Here is a 19,793-nt window from a genome sequence, read left to right as displayed (position 1 = left end):
GATGCTACTGTCTCTTCATGGAGGCTTAGCCTCTGATGTAGGCCGTATCCACAGGAATTAAAACTACCAGCCTCTATCACTGCACCCTAAGGCTTCCTTTGAGAAGCTGAGCTGCACGTAGTTTCAATTCAAAATATGTGGATTCACAGACCATTTTTTTCACCCCAAGGAGGCAGGATCCTATGACTGGCAGCTCCCACCAAAAACACCTGTGGGGAAAGGGGTTTCCCCCGGTGTGGTCCTATTCCCAGAAAGGATGGGAGGCAGAAGGATGGAGCCCTGTGTGGCCCAGCAGGCTCCCACACACTTGTCACCTCTCCTCCCAGGCCCATCTGCCATTTCCGCCTGAAGCTTGGTCAGTTTGCATGTCTCGAACCAGCGTATTTCCAGGGGAATTATGTCACAGAACCTGAGTTCCAGAACGCTGGAGTTGCCAGCGCTCCTGACTTCTTTAGAACAAGGAGGGGCATTAGCCAGGTGGGGCTTGAGTGTGCTTGGTGAGGAAGAGGTTCCTGCTCCAAACCGCCTTGTTCTCTAGATTTCACAGAAAGCCCTGGGCAGAGACTGGGACCTGAGGTCAGAGAGGGGCGGGAAAGAGGTAAGCTTCAGAAGGGGTGGGTGGGAACCCGCGTTCTAGGGCCACTGTCTTCTCTGAGAGAACCCAGAGGGGACTTCGTGGGTAGACCTGGAGCTCCCTTCTTCCCAGGCTCAAAGAGGGGGGTCTCTGAGGAAAGCCTCTGAGTTAGGGTGGGGAGGGTTGCGAGGGACATTCTTAAACTAAGCGACGATTTGTTATTTGCCTGAAATTCTAATTTAACTGGACATCGTGTAATTTTATTGACTAAATCGGCAACTCTGGGGTGAGGGCTGTGAGAGAAGTAAAAGAATTGTCTCCAGGCTCGGGCTAATCCAGTTTGTCATCAAGCTTCCTGCCTCTCAAACTCAGCACCTGCTGATAATTCTTGCTCAAACCAATCTATGATGGCTACAAAATGTTAATGGGTACAGGGCTTCATTTGGGGTTGATAAAGATGTCCTGAAATTGATTCTGATAATAGTTTCATATGTCTGGAATTGAATTGTATACTTTTGATAAATTATCTATTGAATTGTATACTTTCAATAAATTAATTATCCATTGTGCCTTATAGCTCAATGAAGCTGATATAAAAACACTCTTCAAGGTTTGGCCAACCGATGGCCCTTTGAGCTAGCCCTTAAGTCTATCTGACATGCCTCAATCCATATTTTGAGCACTTCCTTACTTGTTCAGTTCAAGACATTTCAGAATTATCTCATACCCTTTCCTGCTCTAGCTTAGGAATTGCCGTACTCCTAGGAATCCTGGGCTCATTTTGTGGGAAATGTGAAACCAAGACCTGGGCATTTATTATTTTATTTAATCATCATGTCTTCCCTATTAAGTAAGTATTAACATATCTTCATTTTATAAGTGAAATTAAGTGTATTGCCAAAGTCACGCAGCAACCCAGCCTTTGAAAGCAGGTGGTGTGAATCCAAAGCCCTTTCTCCAGTGTGAGCCTGGTTATTTGAACAACCATGTCACTCTGACTTGCTTTAAGTTACCACATTGGAGTGGAAACAAAAGGGTCGAACCTTCAACCAGCCCACCCCACATAAGGCAGAGTATGTGTCTAAGGGTGAGGGGTGGGGGAGGAACTCACCATCCAGTGTCCTAACTCTTTTCTTTTTATGGACCTAATATCTTTATTTTTTAATGTGCTGCTGAGAATTGAACCCAGTGCCTCACACATGCAAGGCAAGCGCTCTATCACTGAGCCACCACCCCAGCCCCAGTGTCCTACCTAACTCTTATTCTGAAAGGACATGCTCAAATAGACATGCACAAATGCCAGTGAAGCATAGTTTTCATCATCTCTCCCTCCTAGCTGCAGGACCCAAATGTGGTTGGTACCTGAGTGTCTAGTACAGAATGACCTACAAAGGAAATCAGATTGGCCTTGGTTTTTAACTATCAAAGCTGAGAAAAGGGTACATGGAGGATTATTAGAGTCTCTTTTTGTAAATCTTTAAATTAAAATATATTTATAAAACAATAGATGAAAGGAAAGAGACTGGGAATAGAGAGTGAGCAAGGAAATTTATTCTCTCCAGATTCTCCAGGTTCTAAAGTGAAAACCGGCAAGAAGTCTGTGAGACAAGACCTGTAGGCCCTACTGGACACCCTTTCCCCTCTGAGGATGACCAGGGTGCTGCACATCACTGTGGCCTGCTGCCTCCTTGTCATAAATCAGGCCACTCGCATGCATCGCTGTGAGTTGGCCAGGGTGCTGTACAAGAATGAATTGGATGGATATGAGGGTTACTCCTTGAATGACTGTAAGTGCTATGCTTTTTAGCCATCTTTCTTTCTCTCCTGTTCTTCTTTTCAAAGCCAGGAAGCTTTTCCCAGCATTTCACATTCCTGCAAAAATTATTAATTGAACACTTATTATATATCAAGAACTGTTTCAGAGTCTAGGGATACAAACAAATCCGCTTCCCTACACACACACACACACACACACACACCACACAGTATTACATCTGGTAGCGATAAATGCATGAAGAAGAATAAAGTAGTAGGGTGTGTGACAGGTGACACTGACTGTTCTGGATGGAGAACTTAAGGAAAGACTCTCTGAGGAAGTGACATTGAGCAGTGCTTAATGAAATGGAAAATCTGATCAATCAAATGCCAGAGGAAGAAAATTCCAGACACAGGAAATGGCTGGTGCAAAGGTTTCATGTCTCTGTGTGGCAGGGACATCTCCCTTTTGGTCTGGAATTTGTGCAACTGTCTTGCAACACTTTCTCTTTTTTACATTGCTTTGTGGTTTTTAAGGTACATATTATCATTCTTATACTAAAATTTTCTTGAAAGCAACATCTATAGTTGACCCAGTTAATTTCCCTTGTTAGGCTTTGCATATTTCCTGACACACAGTAGATACTCAAGAAATCAGAAAGCATGGGTGGATGGTAGGGTAATGAATGGCTGGTTATATTGATTGGTGGCTGGAGGGACCAAAGAATAAGATGAGATGCCCATGATCATTTCCAGCCCTCCAGTTCCATCTAGCCTCCCAGATCTTGTTCCTTTCCTCTGAATCCTTGTCCTCCTTTCTATGCCATCTCTCTCCCACTCAGCTAGGTCCTCCCTAAATCCTGATTCTCTTCTCCCCATCCTAAGGGATTTGCCTGGCTTTTGTGGAAAGCAAGTTCAACGTCTCAAAGATAAATGAAAATGCAGATGGCAGCACTGACTATGGCATCTTCCAGATCAACAGCCACTACTGGTGCAACAATTATCAGAGTCACTCAGAAAACTATTGCCACGTGGACTGTGAAGGTTTGGCCTGGGTCCCAGGGTGGGAGGGACGAGAGAGGAGACCAGGCTGTACTCACAGGACTTCTCTTCCTACCCACAGCCTGGGCACGTCCTTAGAGAGTTCTAAGAGTCAGGGAATCCCTTTACTGAGCAGAGGCTTGGTTTACTGGCCCTGTTACCCATCCAGTCAAAGGATTCTACAGATCCTGAAGCACCAAAGTTGGTTGTACTTTACATGCTTACCTCATTCTATCCAAATTTCCATGCCAGTTTTCCATTCAAAACTGTTTGTGATTCCCACTTTACAAATGAGGAAGCTGAGGACCAAAGGGAGAACTGAACCTGAGGTGATGGGATGCTTATTATCCCATCGACTTGTGAAGCTGAGGCAGGAGGATGGCTTGAGCTCAGGAGTTTGAGGCCAGCCTGGGGTGACATAGTGAGACATCATCTCTGAAAGAAGAATGGCATTGAATGCAACTTGTGGCTTGAAGGCTCAAGTCTAACCCTTCAGTAGTATGCAGGGATACCAGTCTGACCAAAGGCCAAGTGTAAACTCCTCACCTCAGAGGTGATCCAGGAGACGTGACAAGGCCCAGGACTCTGCCCCTTACCTCCTCGTTACTCTAATATTTCTGGAATCTTCACCTAAAGAAATATTAGGTTCTAAGAAATAAGAGTTTCCCTCATTAGGCAGGATTTTACCTTGATTCTGGGCTGCCTCTTTTGGTATTTCTTTTCCCTGGAAACCCTGAAAACTTTGGGGGAAGCACCGTCTACCCTGACTAGGAAGAATGGTAGTGGACAGGCCCAAATAGTGTCCCTCCTGCTTCTCCTGCCCACAGCACCAGCTACGCCCAATCTCTAGTAGTCATTATAAGAGCGTCTAAAAGAACCCTGGGAGGGAGTTCTAATGTGGATGAGTTCAAGCCCAGGTGGCAGATCCTGTGCAAGGAAGGCCAGAATCTGCCTCCGTCTTTATGATTGTCCTCTGTACTCTTAACAAATGTTCTCTTTCCCCCTGATAGATCTGCTGGAACCGGACCTTATCTCGAGCATCAACTGTGCAAAAAAGATTATATCTGGACAAAGGGGGATGAGGAACTGGTGAGGAGAGAATAATGGGCAGGACCCCAAGGAGGAGGAGTGGCAGAGAAAGAGGCCATGGGAGAGGCTCCTGGGGGCACTTTCTTGTAGAAGTCTAGAAAAATGTGGGATAGTGATCTGGCTTGGAAATCTGAGAAGACTTGGGTTTGGTCCATTCTCTGATATTATACTAAACAAAACTATTTTGATTGCAGTAACAGAAAACAACTTGAGCTAGCTGAGGGAAATTTATTCTGACAGGAGAAGGTGTCTCACTGAGCCCACTGAAAGGGTGCAAGCTAGACCTCAGAAAGAGAATGCAATTAGGACTGGAAACTGCCAGAAGCTTTCCATGGCAGGTTTCTGTGTCTGTTGGTGCGTTCACTTCACTAATCTCTATGTAGACCTGCTTCCTCTGCCCCCATCCACAAGCCTATCAAAGTTCCAAGTTTATGAGCTGAAGTCATAAGCAATTAGAAGGAGTGGCTAGACTCAGTCCTAGTCCAAGTTCTACGACAGAGAATCTGATTGGTTCAGTTTGGACCATGGATGTTCTTCCTTGGTCCAATCAGCTATAGGCATAGGAAGATTTAAGCAATACAAACATAGCTGCCAATAGGTAGGAGCTGCTCAGTTGGGTAGACATCCTCAAAGCTTCCAGCTCCTCAATGGTAGACATTCACTAACCTTTTCTGTGCTTCACACTGGGCATGCAAATGGTTGCCCCTGCAAGGTTTCTGAGTTCCTTACAGACAAACACCTTAAAAAATGAGACATTGATGAGTATCCAGGCTGATCCTTTCTGAAAGAGTCAAAGGTTGCACGTGGGATTTTCTTTTCTTTTTTCCTTCCTTTTCAAGTAATTCTTAGTCTTGTAAAACAGTACTGTCCATTTTTGGAGGGAGATGAGGATTTGAAAATATAGAAGCATTCTGAATGAGGAAAGAGGGAAAGGACAAGAGAGGAGGGAAATTCAAAGGAAGAATTAAAGAAGCCTGGAAAACAAGCTAGAGAGCAAGTAATGAAGGGAATTCTTGCTGTTGCTCTGCAGGGAGACTCACCAGGAACTGGGACAGGTGAATGGAGAAGCTGCTGCTAAGTGGGAAGCAGGACCTATGTATTTTTTTTTCTCCACAGGTTAGAATGGAGGTTGCACTGTGCAGGCCGGCCTCTCTCCCACTGGATGACAGGATGCCACCTGAGATGAGACAGGGTGCAGGTACTCTGTGGAGTCATTCCAAAATTCCTGTCCTTATTCTGGGATTCTTCACTTCTTCCTCTTTTCTCCACTTTATTTTCTTCCCTTCCCACTCACAAATAAAATGAAGAAACCCAGGGATAAATGATTTTCTTAGACTTCCTCCGTGCATCCACCCAGGCCCAGTATCCTTGCTCCTGACTTTGATTTGCAAACCAAAAGGATGACTTCTAGGGTTTTTAAAATGTACTAAGGTTTTCCCTGGGCAAGAAATATGTTAGTTTATTTATATTCACACACACACATTTGGGTTCTTACTACAGTAGGAGTGTACCAGATTCTGGAAGAAGGAAGACATAACTATTGTCCTTCGGGTGTTCATAATTGAGGCAGAGAAGCAGAAATATCCACTAACTTACAATGGACAATGAAGTGGGTAATAAAATCTACAATTATTGGTTTAAAAGAGTACCAAGATTTGTGTAATTCCCCCAAGACAACTATTTTTGAAGTAAAAGAGGAAGCTTAGAGGTAGGTAATGGGTGGGCTAAGGCTGTGGTATTTGAGGTGGAAAAAGTAGTGGTGGAACACAGAAATAGTGCCAGCTACCAATGATTTTTGGTTGCTTTGGTAGAATGAGTTAGAATCTAGATGATTAAAGAAAAAAGTTTTTCTGGATAGGATCCAATTTGCTTGGAGGGGGCTGACATGGAGTAGAGCCTATTTAGGGACAAGGCAAAGACACAGAAGAATGTCCTGCACATAGGCACCATCAGTAGTGTCGGACCAAACTGGAGTGTTATATGGGGTCCTAAAGCCTCTACCTCTGATCCCTAACTGCATCAGATATAAGACAAAAGAGTTGATTATTCAATGGTTTCCAGACCAGAAAAATGTTTAAAAAAAACCCTAAAATAAAGGTTTTCAACTTTTAATGTTAATGCTTAAGTATTAAAATAACTATCTTCTCTATTTCAGCATCTCTTCCTTAAATATTTTTAACATCAAAATTGTAGGGAGGTCATACATGTAGGAAAATGAAATATACTTTATTACAAAATTTCAGAATGACATGTTTTCCTTTTCTGATTTTACTGAGGATAGGTGAAAACATCATAGACCAGCACAGATCTGAGAAGTGTTATTTAGAAACCAAAGGAGACCTGTTTTATATAGAGTCTTATCTGGTAGCATAACTGCAGCCAAGATATCTTCCCTTTCCCTATCTCCACTTTATGAATACTGTTCTTATTCCCAAGAAATAGAAACTTCACCCAAGATAAAACCTACCAGCCTGGAGACATGGTGGTCTCTCCCTGTTCTCTCATTGAGAGATAGGAGACAACTTACTGGCCCTTGAGATGGGGACATACTGGTTTCCCTGTTCTCTCCTTGAGAAGATAAAGGGACATGCTGGTTTTCCTGTCACCCCTCTGATAGGAAAACTGCCTGTCTCTGTTCCCAAGAAATAAATTTGCCTTCCATAAGATAAGGGGATGCTTAGTATGTCAGTCAAAACTAAACCCTCCCGTAATGTGCAGCCATGATTCTAGCCTATAAAAGGTGAGATTCAAAGGGTGCTTGCTGCTCTCCCTTGCTTGCTGCTGCTGTCCCTCTCTCTAGGCTCCTGACAACAAACTCACTTCTTATCCCAGGTGTGTGTGAGATTAGTCCTGTGCCACTTTTCTTTTACTATCCAGCTCTGACATTGTAGGATTAAAAAGTGCTTTAGGAGCCAAGCATGGTGGCACACGCTTGTAATCCCAGTGGCTCAGGAGGCTGAGGCAGGAGGATTGTAAATTCAAAGCCAGCCTCAGCAAAAGCAAGGCGCTAAGCAATTCAGTAAGACCCTGTCTCTAAATAAAATACAAAATAGGACTGGGGATGTAGGTCAGAAAGCTCCTGAAGCTATTAGGATTTGAATTAAAATGCCTTTCTAGGATTTTTTACTTTTCTTTTTTTCCACTTGCTAGGCAAGTGCTCTACCACTGAGGTACACGCTAAGCCTCGCTCCCTCCCCATTTTAACATACAGAAATAAAACTAAACTCCAATAATCACAGACTGAGATATCCCACAGCTTCAAAAATCAGGTAAGATTTGGATCTAAATTACTAGATATAGGAAAGCATTTTTTATTACACAATACACAGACACTGGAGAAAACTACAGACAACACCATTCAGATGATTAAGGTGATTATCATTATTATTTATTTATCTGGTACTAGGGATTGAACCGGGGCACTTAGCTACTAAGCTACATCCCCAATCCATTTGATTTTTTATTTTGAGACAGGGTCTTGCCGAATTGCTTAGTGTCTGAGACTAGCTTTGAACTTGCAATCCTTCTGCCTCAGCTTCCTGAGCTGCTGGGATTACAGGTGTGTACCACCATGCCTGGAAATTATTATTAATTCTAGGTTGTGGGCCGATTCAAATATATCCACGCACCTTCAGTGGTAGGTAGCCTCTCACATCTCCCTCTACAATACAGTTCAATCCTCCTTTTAGAGTCTAGGATTATAATGTTGAAAGAAGAGTGTACTCAAAGAAAGTCTATATAGAGTTTACCTTAATGATCCTTTTTGACCATCCATTGAAACCAAAGTAGTAATTTGCCAGTTTTTGGCATTGTGAACTGTTTAGGGCAAAGGCTTGATGTTGAACTACCTTATATCTGGTGCCAAGACGAACCTAAAGTCATAAAAGAGATGCACAAATATCATAACCTGCCAGAGATTTTATCTTGGATACACCTGACATTCATTGATACTGAATTCATAGAGTGACTGTTAAAATTAAATGGGATAGAAAGAGGGGTTGGAACTGTGACTCAGTGATAGAGCACTTGCATAGCATGTGTGAGGCACTGGGTTTGATCCTCAGCACTACATATAAACAAACAAACAAACAAACAAAAACAAATAAATAAAGTGTCCATCTACAACTGAAAAAAGAGTTTAAAAAAAGGTCTGGGATTGTGGCTCAGCAATAGAGTGCTCGCCTAGCATGGGCGGGACCCGGGTTTGATTCTCAGCACCACATAAAAATAAAGGCATTGTGTTGTGTCCATCTATACCTCAAAAAATAAATATGAAAAAAAAGAGTTAAAAAAGATTAAATGGGGTAGAAGAAACATTTTAAGTATTGCATTCCTAATAAGCCCTAAACAAATGTTATTTTATTATTTCTAAGCCACAGTACTTTGCTTCATCATTTTCAGGACCCCTGATTAATTGGAAGGTTCCTCTGACCTCTGGTGGTGATAAGTGATAATGAAATCAACTAAGGGAGTCCTGCAGAAAAATTATAGAATTGTGAGAGAGCAAAGAAATTTTTTTTTTTTAAAGAGAGAGTGAGAGACAGAGAGTAAGGAGAGAATTTTTTTTTTAATATTTATTTTTTAGTTATCGGCGGGCACAACATCTTTGTTTGTATGTGGTGCTGAGGATCGAACCCGGGCCGCACGCATGCCAGGCGAGCGCGCTACCGCTTGAGCCACATCCCCAGCCTGAGAGCAAAGAAATTTTATTTTGCACCAATAAAAATATGGAAAAATAAATTATTTGTCTACCCATCATGTAGCTCCTGCTTGAGAATATGACTTAAAAAGCAGTTTAGATGAACTGCACTCACCAAGTTACAAACCCATATTAGAGGTGAGACTACACATACCTCTATGAATGTTACAGGCCACTAAAATGATTAATAATGGTTCAGCTGCATTAACAACCTTCTCCGAGAATGTAAATACCTCCTAAGTGTTAGCTATTTCCTTGTGAAGATGAAAGCTCAGGGGTTCCATAGTCAGTGTAGCCATGATTGAAAACAACCAGTGGGCTGGGTGCGGGGTTCATGCCTGTAATCCCAGCAGCTTGGGAGGCTGAGGCAGGAGGATCACGATTTCAAAACCAGCCTCAGCAACTTAGCAAGGCCTTAAGCAACTCAGCAAGACGCTGTCTCAAAAGAAAAGAATTTAAAAAAAAAAAAGGGCTAGGTGGCCTGGTGTTATAGCTCAGTGGTAGACCACTTTCCTAGCATGTGTGAGGCACTGGGTTTGTTTCTCAGCACCACATATAAGTAAATAAAATAAAGATTCACTGACAGCTAAAAATATTAAAAAAAAAAACAAAAAACGGCTGGGAATATGTCTCAGTGGTTGAGCGCCCTGGTACCATAAAGAAAAGAAAAGAAACCAGTGTTATTGAAAGACTTCAGCATTTCATCATGTATCATTCTTAGAAAAATGAAACTCTAAAACTGCTTTTGATTATAGGGGATTTATGGACTTCCTGACCCATTGTTTGAAGTTTAGAGAGTAGAATTGAGACCTCTCAAGGGACTACTGTAGTTACAGACTCAAAAGAGGAGCTAGGCTCCCTTTCCAGAGTTAGAGAAAGTGGGCTGCTTGTCTTTTTAGATTTTCCCTCAAGTAGGATCACAGAGATTTGGCAACAGAGTAACTACAGCCTTAGGTTTGATTGTGTTGTAGCTTTGAGAACTATTATGCCTCCAAAATGTGGTGTGTTACCTAAATCTCAACATCTCCCTATACTCAAGTAGAATATTTTGCTGAAGAACCTTTCTGTAAATCAATTATATGAAAGCCCTTAACTAGGGAGTAAGTTGCCAAAGTAATTTCTAGATTAGGCATTATTTACTATGTATAAGATATTTGGGGGAGGCACAAAAATATGTTTTATGCGGGGGGCGGGGGGATTAATTTGGAGATTTTCAATTATATGACTCTCTTCAAAAATGTGGGGTGTTTTATTTTGAAAAGGCAGAGGAAGTGGGTTGCATTCTGAAACAGTATTTTAAGTTATTTCCATGTAAAAGTTTTAGTTCAATTTAAATAAAACCAGTTAAGGAAACTTAAGTTTAAGAAGTCTCACTTCCTGTGAAATGTGAAAGGAAGTAAGTCCACACTGACTGTAGAAATCCCATTATAAGAGCAGATCCACCCCTTAAGGAGGTGACTTTGAAAACCATTACTATGTGCTCAGCCATATGCAAGGCACTGGGAATAAGAAGATGACACATCTTTATGCACTAGGGTTGTGTCAGGTAATAAGTAATAAAACAGATTACTATAAGGGCTCTGAAAAAAAAGTCATTTGGGTTCTAGTCTTAGTAGTGTTTCAAGAAAACTATTTAAGTTGCAGGCTTTAACATCCTGCCTTCTCTAGATATGTGCACAAGAGTCACCTTTAGGGGCTGGGGATGTGGCTCAAGCGGTAGCGCGCTCGCCTGGTATGCGTGCGGCCCGGGTTCGATCCTCAGCACCACATACAAACAAAGATGTTGTGTCCGCCAAAAACTAAAAAATAAATATTAAATAAAAAATTCTCTCCTCTCTCTCTCTCTCTCTCTCCTCTCTCCTCTCTCTTAAAAAAAAAATTTTAAAAAAAAGAGTCACCTTTAAAAAAGTGGTGTTGTCACGCCTACCTGAGCCAAGGTGGGAAGGAGATGTTTTCCCATGCCAGTGTAAAGGGCTGTCCACACGGATTCACACCCCTTTCTCAGACTGAATTGCCCACTGCCTAAAACCCCTCCTACAGAAATTTCGGAGTCATCACTGATTTCAATGGTAGCCCCAGCCTAACAGAGTGATGAATTAATTATTAAACATGAAATAGGATAGAGAGTTTAGAGCAAATGGCAACATTTTGGAATAAATAACCTTAATGTGTAGTCTGCCTGCTAACCTAACTGGCCCTCGTTTTACAGATCACTTGCTTCTCTTGGAAGCAGTATAGCCAAGGGGAGGAAGAATATCTCTGGGATTTCAGCCTGGAAGAGGAAGAATTCAGGCCGCCAGAACTGGACTAGCACTACTGAATATCCCCAGAGGCTCAGTCCTGTGACTTCCTTGGGAATCTCTGCCGCCCCCCACCCAATGGGCTGCTAGAGTCCTGGTGCCACCCACATCTAGGGCCCAGATCCTGCTTCGATGTAGGGGAGGGGGCCTGTGGGGGTCGATTGTGGCCCCTGCTTGGGGAAGGGAAGCTTGGGTTGGTTGATTGTGGGAAAAGGCTCCCCGTCTGAGCGAGCCTAATAAAGCTGTCATAATCAAGGTGTCATAAATAAAGGGTGGGGCAGGGCCACTGAGGTTTCCCAGGCGCACGCCTCAAGGGGCTGCCATAAGGGTTAGGCTCCCACAGGCGGTTAGGCTCCCACAGGCGCGCCCCGCGCCCCATTGGCCTAGATCGCTGTGCCCCGAAGCCTCCGCACGTCATGTCCCTGCTGCGCCTCTGGGCACCAGGGCTTCTCCTCACGTGGCAACCATTGTGGCTGCTGGTCCAGGCAGCTCAGCCTCTGGAGTCGCCCCAGGACCCTCTCCAGCTGACCGCTGAGCACCCAGGGCCTATCAAGCCCTGGTCTCTGCTCTCCTCTGAACTCCCACCCTTATCGCCCCATGCGCTTACACCCCCGGCAGACCCGGGAGTCTTTGATGACCTGGGGTCCTCTGCTCGCTCCCAGATGTTGGACTCACCACGGAAGTTAACTGACAGTTTGCTTCCATTCTTGGGCAGGGTTTCACCTGGAGAGCCGCCCCCAGAGATGGATCAGTTTGCTGTTCAAGATCAGTTTGCTGCATCAAGACAAACTAATTCCGAAAGAGAGGCTCCCAGAATTGGTTCCAATGCTCGACTCAAAAGTAAGATTCATACTGTCAATCTGGATCAGTCTACAGATCACCAGTCATTTGAAGTACTTGTTCCACCTCTAGATAGTCAGAGTGCAAAAGCAGCAAAGTTTATTGTTTCACCACTGAATCTGAAGAAGGATGTAGCTCAGCATCCGAGATTTGCTAAAGTTGTTGGTGGAACTCCAAAGCAATTTGCAAAACTTCAGCTTCAGAACAACTTGCAGGATGATTATGTGTATCCAAGTACAGATGTAGCTTCTTCTGGCAACCTACCTCCGGAATCCCAGGAGAACTCAGAGGAGTCTCCAGAAACTCCTGACCAGGTTGAACCTTCTGTGGAGGCCCAAGAGACTCCTGAGGAGCTCCAGTCCTCTTCGTCCCAGCAAGAAGTTCCTGAGGACCAGGAGGCTCGAGGTGAAGCATCAATGCATCATAAGCTTTCATCTCTAAGAAGTGACACTCAGCCGGTTGTCACAAGTAAACCTGCAGATCTGGTTACCGTAACTCCGCAGGCAGATAAAGAGATTCACCTTCCTTCAGGCCAGGAGCAGGCCGCAACCCAGCCTTCAGAGGGTCTTGAAGTAGTAGAACCTTCATCAACCCAACAAGAGGCTCCAGCTCAGACTTCAGAGCTCTCTGAACCCTCTTTAGCTGGTCAGGATCAAGTTCATTATTATAACTTGCCCAGTGTTACAGGTAGGCCTGCAGACATGGAAATTATCATAACTTCGGAACCTACCAAGGAGGCCGAATCTTCTCTAGCCCGGCAGGAGGCCCCAGTTCAGCCAGAGGCCCCAGTTCAGCCAGAGGTCCCAGTTCAGGAGGCCCCAGTTCAGGAGGCTCCAGTTCAGGAGGCCCCAGTTCAGGAGGCCCTAGTTCAGGAGGCTCCAGTTCAGGAGGCCCCAGTTCAGGAGGCCCCAGTTCAGCCAGAGGCTCCAGTTCAGGAGGCCCCAGTTCAGGAGGCCCCAGTTCAGGAGGCCCCAGTTCAAGAGGCTCCAGTTCAGGAGGCTCCAGTTCAGGAGGCCCCAGTTCAGGAGGCCCCAATTCAGGAGGCCCCAGTTCAGGAGGCTCCAGTTCAGGAGGCCCCAGTTCAGCCTCCAGAGTATGCGGAGGAGGTAGAACCTTCTCTAACCCAGCAAGAGACCCCAGCTCAGCCTCCGGGCCCTCCTGTGGAGACTGAACCTTCTCTCAGTGAGCAAGAGACCCCAACTCAGCCTTCTGAGTCTCCTGGGGAGGTCCAGTCTTCTGAAAGCCAGCTGGAAGTACCGGTGCAATCTCTAGACTTGCCCAGTGTGACCGGTGAACCTGCAGATGTACTAATGACTATAACACCTGAACCCACTACAGAGCTGGGAACTTCTATGATTAATGGTGAGGCTATAGTTCCTCCCTCAATTCCAACTAATGAGTCAGGACCTTCTGCATCCCAGCCTGAAGCCCCAACTGTGCCTCCAGAGCTCCCTAACGATGTAGGTCAATCTCCAGAAGGTGAGGATGTGACAGGTTCTTCTCTAGGTTCTGATCAAGCTGAGTCTCCTACTCCAGAATTGAATAATGAGGTTGAAACTTCAGCGCAACAGGAGACCCTAGATGAGTCCTCGGTGTCCCCTGAGCAGTTGGAACCTCAGCCAAGCCCCCCTCTAGAGGAGGAACAGCCTCCAATTGATCAAGAGGTCCCCAGTCAGCTTGAAGAGCTGCCTGAGGAATCTTTATCAAGTCAGCAGGAGAGCTCATCTCTGCCCTCAACGCCCCCCGTGAGTGTTGAACTTCCACCTGTCCAGGAAACACTCCCAACTAAACCTCCAGAATCCACATTTGTCCCGACTATTGCTTCCTTCAGTGATTCCATGTCATTTTCACCTCAAGATCTAGAAGTAATGTTCAGAAGTGGGTCTTCAAATTTGCCTAAAACCACAGTTCAACATGTGGCTCTGATAGTTACTGTACCTTCAGAAGCCACTAAAGAAGTTGAGCCAGTTTCCTCCCAGCAAGTTACATTTTATCCAACCCAGTCTAATGCCCCTTCCCAGTCTCGAGGATTCCCTGAAAACTTTGGATTTTCTTCAGCCCAACAAGCAACCACAACTCAGATGGAAACTTCAACTGAGGTCCTAAGTCAGAATCAAGCTCAGGATTTAACATCACCCAGTGTTACATTTCAACCTTTGGACCTTGAACTCACCTCAACTCCAAAACCCACTAAATGTTCTAGAGCGAAGAAGAAGCCTGTAGCTCTTTCATCGTTCCCTATAGCTATTGGAACGTTCTCTATATCTCTTCCAACGGTCCCCGTATTTGTTTTTCCAACCATGCAGAAAACCTCAACTTTGCTTCCAAAGTATCAAGAAGGAATAATTCCAACACAAGAAACTTCAACTCAGCCACAGGTCCTAACTGAGAATCAAGTTCATTATTCAACAGTACCCAGCTTCGCATTTAAACCTGTGGAAGTGGAACTCCCCAGTGTGGCAACTGAAAGTTCTACAACTCCTACAACTCTTTCAACAACTGAAACAACTTCACAGCAAACAAATATGACTGAATTCACAGTTGCACAAGTGGAGCCAGACCAAACCACAACTCATTTCCCCGAAATTTATGCCACAGAAAAGGAAGAAAATGTCACCAAGAACACTAGTATATGTGAGCTCTGTACCTGCCAAGATGAGACACTGTTGTGTGTTGGTCTCGCCCCAATGCAGAAACTCCACCGAGTGCCTGTGCTAGAGCCCTACAGCTACAATGGCACCTTCACAGTCTTGTAAGAATCACCTTTCCTCATTTGTGCTCTGAATTCTGCCTACCCTTTTCCTCAAGGGTCTCCGGGACCTTTCTCATCTCCCCAACCCACACTGACTGACTTTTTGCTTTTAGTTTTTGCTTGTCAACTTCTCCATATCCTCTTTTTCCTTCTTACTCTTGTGTCCTTTCTCCAATCTTTCACTTGTGATCATCCTTTATTTTCTTACCCATTTTTATTTAGCCCTATCATATCATTGCTTAAGCTTTACCATTTTGCTCCATCTGCTTTACAACTCATTAATGATGATACAACCAAGTGGTTAAGAGTACATTCTAGAATAAGACTGCCTGACTTTGAACCCAGATCTTTCATTTATTAGCATTGTGACCTTGGGCAAAAAAGCTCTATGTCTCAGTTTCCTTATTTGGAAAATGGGGATTATGATAGTTACCAGTTCATAGGATTGTTGTGAAATTTAGATGAGAGAGTACATGTAATACTCATGTCGGTGCCTATCATATATGAATACTAGCTGTTAATATAATTATTCAGTCCCTCAGTTATGTCCAGAATTCATCTTAGCCTTGGCTTTCATATAACATCCATTTTGTGCCCAACTGAGGGCTAAGTACTATGGGAGCCACAGAAATATGACATTGTTTACAGAACACGAAAATGATAGGTGGGAAGAAGACTAAAAATGGAGATGATATATAATTAAGTACTAAAAGAGGATGCAGACCACAGGTGCTGTAATTCTTCAGAATCTTTCATTACTGAGGTATGGATGTTGGGAAAGCTGTACAGATAGGCTCAAATGTTACCTGGTGCTTGAAAGTGGCTATAATTGTTAAAGAAAAAAACGGGAAGTATATCTACACAAAGGAATGGCTGCAAGAATGACCAGGATTTGGTAGACTAGTAGGCCTACAAAGTATTGGGTTAGAATCAATGAAAGGTAATATGAAAAATCTTAAATATCAACTATAGGTGTTTGAAAGTTACACAGTGAGAAATGAAGAGCCACTGAAAGTTTTCAAGCAAGAGATAAAAATAATTAAAACAGGAAGATAATTTTATAATCCATTTTTAGAGTGATCTAGAAGAGAAAGCTTAATTCAATGGGGCCACCTAGAAAACTTTAGCAAAATCTATGAGTAAAGCAAGAAGGAGCTTAATCAGAGTGGTTGTGATGGGAGTAGAAAGAAAATCCTGGGAGCGCAAGGGGGAGTGGGGGAAGGAGGAGGGGATGGGAATGGGAAAAACAATAGAATGAATCAGATATAACATTCCTATGTTCATATATGAATATACAACTAGTGTAACTCCACGTCATGTACAACCACAAGAATGGGAAGTTATACTCCATGTGTATATGATATGTCAAAATACATTCTACTGCCATAACTAAAAAGGACAAATAAAAGTTAGAACAAGAAAAATCAAATTATTTATTCTGTTTGATAACAAATAAAAATGCCAGGTTTTAAAAGTAAGATATTAAAAACATTTTAAGGTTTGACTTTAGTCTGTTAAAAGGAAAAAAATCCTGGGAGCTTTAGAAGAATAACAAATGCTTTAATGATTGACTAAAAGAGTTAGGGGATGAGGTGTATAGAAAAGAGAAAAATAAAATATGGCTCCACGAGTTTTGTCCTGGATAAAAAATGAGAATGCTGGTGATGTAGCAGGTGGAAAACAACACCAGGAAGGAAAGCCAGTTGGAGAGAAATGAGTTCAGTCTTAGCCATTTCTTAGTGGGGAACATAAAGCCCTCCAAAGGCTTCTGGTTGAGTGGAAACGTCCACTAGGCATTTGTCCACTAGATGAGCAGGCTTATCCTCCAACCCCAAATGCCAAGAAAAAGTCTATGTAAAGATGTATAAACAGAAAAGTTATTGCTAAGGGATAAGGACAGAGTTAAAAAAAAAAAAGTTGAAGGTATCTGCAGAGTTGAAACTGAACATAATTTAACAGCTTCTTTAAACATGTCATTCATAGATACATTCTCACATTAAAAAAAAAAAGTCAACAGAAGTATATTGGATCAAAGTGAAAATCTATACCTCTATCCTTTTTCACCCGTTGTCCATGCCCTACCACCCATAAGATGACCCCTGTTACATATTGGTGTGTGTCTTTCTTTCTGCTTTCTCTTCTATGCATAATTTTCCCTGATGAAGTTTAAAAAAGAAAAAAACACTGATTCATACTTGTTTTCTATGCAACATGTTCAAGAGATCTTTCCACATCAGCACATTAGTTCCCGTGATTTCTAATTGTCCTTATCCTCCTAATACCTGGAGATATTTCAACAGAGGGCACTTAGGCAAAGCTTTGGTGTCACTTGCAATGTGTTTCTTAATTCATATTTGTTAATATGGTAAATTCTTGCCATTTTTCTGTTGAAATTCGACAGATAGGAAGTTAAACTTCTGCTTTATCATTTGTGCCAGTGGCTCACATTATTATCTTATTGTGAAACCGGGAAGCTGATAGTTCCGAAAATTAGAAAGCTGGGTTTTTGTTTCGTTTGTTTTTTCTATATTTGAATGTTCTCCATGATTGTTTTACTTTTTCTGTTCATTTTTTTCCCTACTTATTCAAAGGTATAAACTGTTTCTTCACAGGAATTTCCAAGGAAACGTTATTTCTTACATTGAAGAAAACATATGGAAATCTTACCGTTGGGCTGAGAAACTGTGAGTATATTCTCTCCAAACATGAATACAAAAAAAAAAAAAAAAAAAAAAATGCATTGTAAGATCCTTCTTAGTCTAGAATGTTGAGGTCAATACTGTTAGAAAAAGGTTTTCCCCTCCATAAATTAATTCAGCCTGTATTGAGTGACATTTGGTGGTTATTTTAAAAATTAAATTTCATGGGGACTGGGTTTGTAGCTTAGTAGTAAGTAGAGTAATTGCCTAGCATGAGCAAGGACCTGGATTCCATCCCCAGGACCACAGCAAAAAATAAATAAATAAATAAAAATTCAATTTCGTGGACCCCCTTTGAAGTAAGTAAAAAACAATTTAAATTTATTTTCCATTTTGTAAGTAATACATAATTACATTCTTAATGAGTAAATATGAAATAACAGGTATAGTGAGACACCATCCCTGTGCTCTAACCCTCCACCCCTGAGGAAACCACTACTCTGAGTTTGGTATATATAACCTTCTGGATCTTTCCCCATGCATTTGCCTACACACATATTTACATATAGCAAAATAGGTTTGTTGCATGGTTTTATTATCTTTTTTTACATAAATGGTAACATTCATGCAACTTGACTCTTTCACTTCATCATATGTCAGGTTTCTTTTTAGTACACAGAGCCTACCCTATTCATTTGAACTCATGCATAATATTCCATCGTATGAACATATCATGGTTTATTTAAAAATAATTCCCCTACTGATTGATGTTTAGAGTGTATATGGTTTTCCTGTTTACATGCATAATGTCAATAAACATACTTCTTTGTGAACATGGGCATATAATTCTATAGAATAGAAATGAGATTTTGGGGGGTGAAGACTATTGTAGATATGAAATTTTAGCTACCCGCAAAAAGGTTATGCCACTTTATACTCCTGGCAAGAGAATATGACAGCATTCATTTTCTCATACTTTTTTACCACTGGATATTCTCCATCTTTGTGCTGAATTTTGGTCCAGAAATAACCTTTTCATCTTTCAGAATTCTCAGTGAAAATTCCCTGACTGAATTACACAAAGATTCCTTTGAAGGCCTGCTATCCCTCCAGTATTTGTAAGTTACTTAATCATATTTATCTGTGAGTTATGAGTTATCTAATGAATAAGGGATTCATATTAGATAATCTGTAAAATCTCTTCCAGCAATTAAATTCTGTGATTGTGTAAGTTTGTATAGATTTTAACCCATCTCCAGCATTAAATACCTCCTAAGCATTTTTAGTTTTAAAAATTATATAGACAAGATACGGATGGGAAAAAAAAAACTCCACTTACAGTGGAAAAGTGGTAATAAGATCAGAGCAATTACTAACACTCATATGAACCTTGTTTTATAAGTGTTTACATGTATTTATATCTAATTTAGAGCCCACGGATCAAAACCAAACCACAGTCAATTTTTATACAGCTCATTAACTAAGAATTATTTTTACATTTTTAAAATGCTGTAAAATAAATAGGAAAGAATATGTAGCAGAGATCGTATGTGGCCTGCAAAATCTAAAATATTTACTATCTGGCCTTTGCAAATAAGGTTTTAAAAAGTTGGATTAGTAGAACAGAGGGAATTAAAGTTAACCTCAGTTTGGTGCCTGGAGGAGAGAAAAAAAATAGGCCACCTATATTCATTTGAATGCCATTAATTCAGAATGTTTTAACAATTAAACTGAATTAAATTAATGCTTAAAGACTAAATAACTAGCCAGCATGGTGGCCAGCATGATGGCGCACACCTGTAATCCCAGTGGCTCAGGAGGATGAGACAGGAGGATTGCAAGTTCAAAGCCAATGTCAGCAAGGGCAAGGTGCTAAGCAACTCAGTGAGACCCTGGCTCTAAATAAAATACAAAATAAGGCTGGGGATGAGGCTCAGTGGTTGAGTGCCCCTGAGTTCAATCCCTGGAACAAAAAAAAAAAAAAAAAAAAAAGAGTAAATAACTAAGTAAGTAAATTACATAATAATATTTTCAAGACTACTAAGCTAGTAGTAGTAGCTAATACTACTAAGCAGTATTAAGGATTTCAATGCAGGAATTGGCA

General features: G+C 42.1%; 2 protein-coding genes across 2 annotated transcripts in view; both read left to right on the top strand.

Moving 5' to 3' along the window:
- The first annotated feature begins 2,145 nt into the window (after window positions 1-2,145).
- LOC139702395 (lysozyme-like protein 6) lies at window positions 2,146-5,746 on the top strand. Its single transcript, XM_071603473.1, has 4 exons — window positions 2,146-2,361; window positions 3,215-3,373; window positions 4,381-4,459; window positions 5,576-5,746. The coding sequence occupies exons 1-4, from the start codon at window positions 2,223-2,225 to the stop codon at window positions 5,643-5,645; spliced, it is 447 nt and encodes a 148-aa protein (XP_071459574.1). The 5' UTR covers window positions 2,146-2,222; the 3' UTR covers window positions 5,646-5,746.
- An 8,215-nt stretch (window positions 5,747-13,961) lies between these two features.
- LOC114082462 (leucine-rich repeat-containing protein 37A-like) overlaps window positions 13,962-19,793 on the top strand; it is a 35,728-nt gene continuing 29,896 nt past the window's right edge. Inside the window, exons 1-3 of the mRNA XM_071603812.1 lie at window positions 13,962-15,050; window positions 17,663-17,734; window positions 18,736-18,807. Coding sequence (XP_071459913.1) covers window positions 14,137-15,050; window positions 17,663-17,734; window positions 18,736-18,807 — 1,058 coding nt within the window. The 5' untranslated portion in view covers window positions 13,962-14,136. The remainder of the gene's footprint in view (window positions 15,051-17,662; window positions 17,735-18,735; window positions 18,808-19,793) is intronic.

The sequence above is a fragment of the Marmota flaviventris genome, chromosome 17, assembly GCF_047511675.1.
Source record: "Marmota flaviventris isolate mMarFla1 chromosome 17, mMarFla1.hap1, whole genome shotgun sequence".
NCBI classification, from domain to species: domain Eukaryota; kingdom Metazoa; phylum Chordata; class Mammalia; order Rodentia; family Sciuridae; genus Marmota; species Marmota flaviventris.
This window is presented reverse-complemented; position numbering and strand designations above follow the sequence as displayed.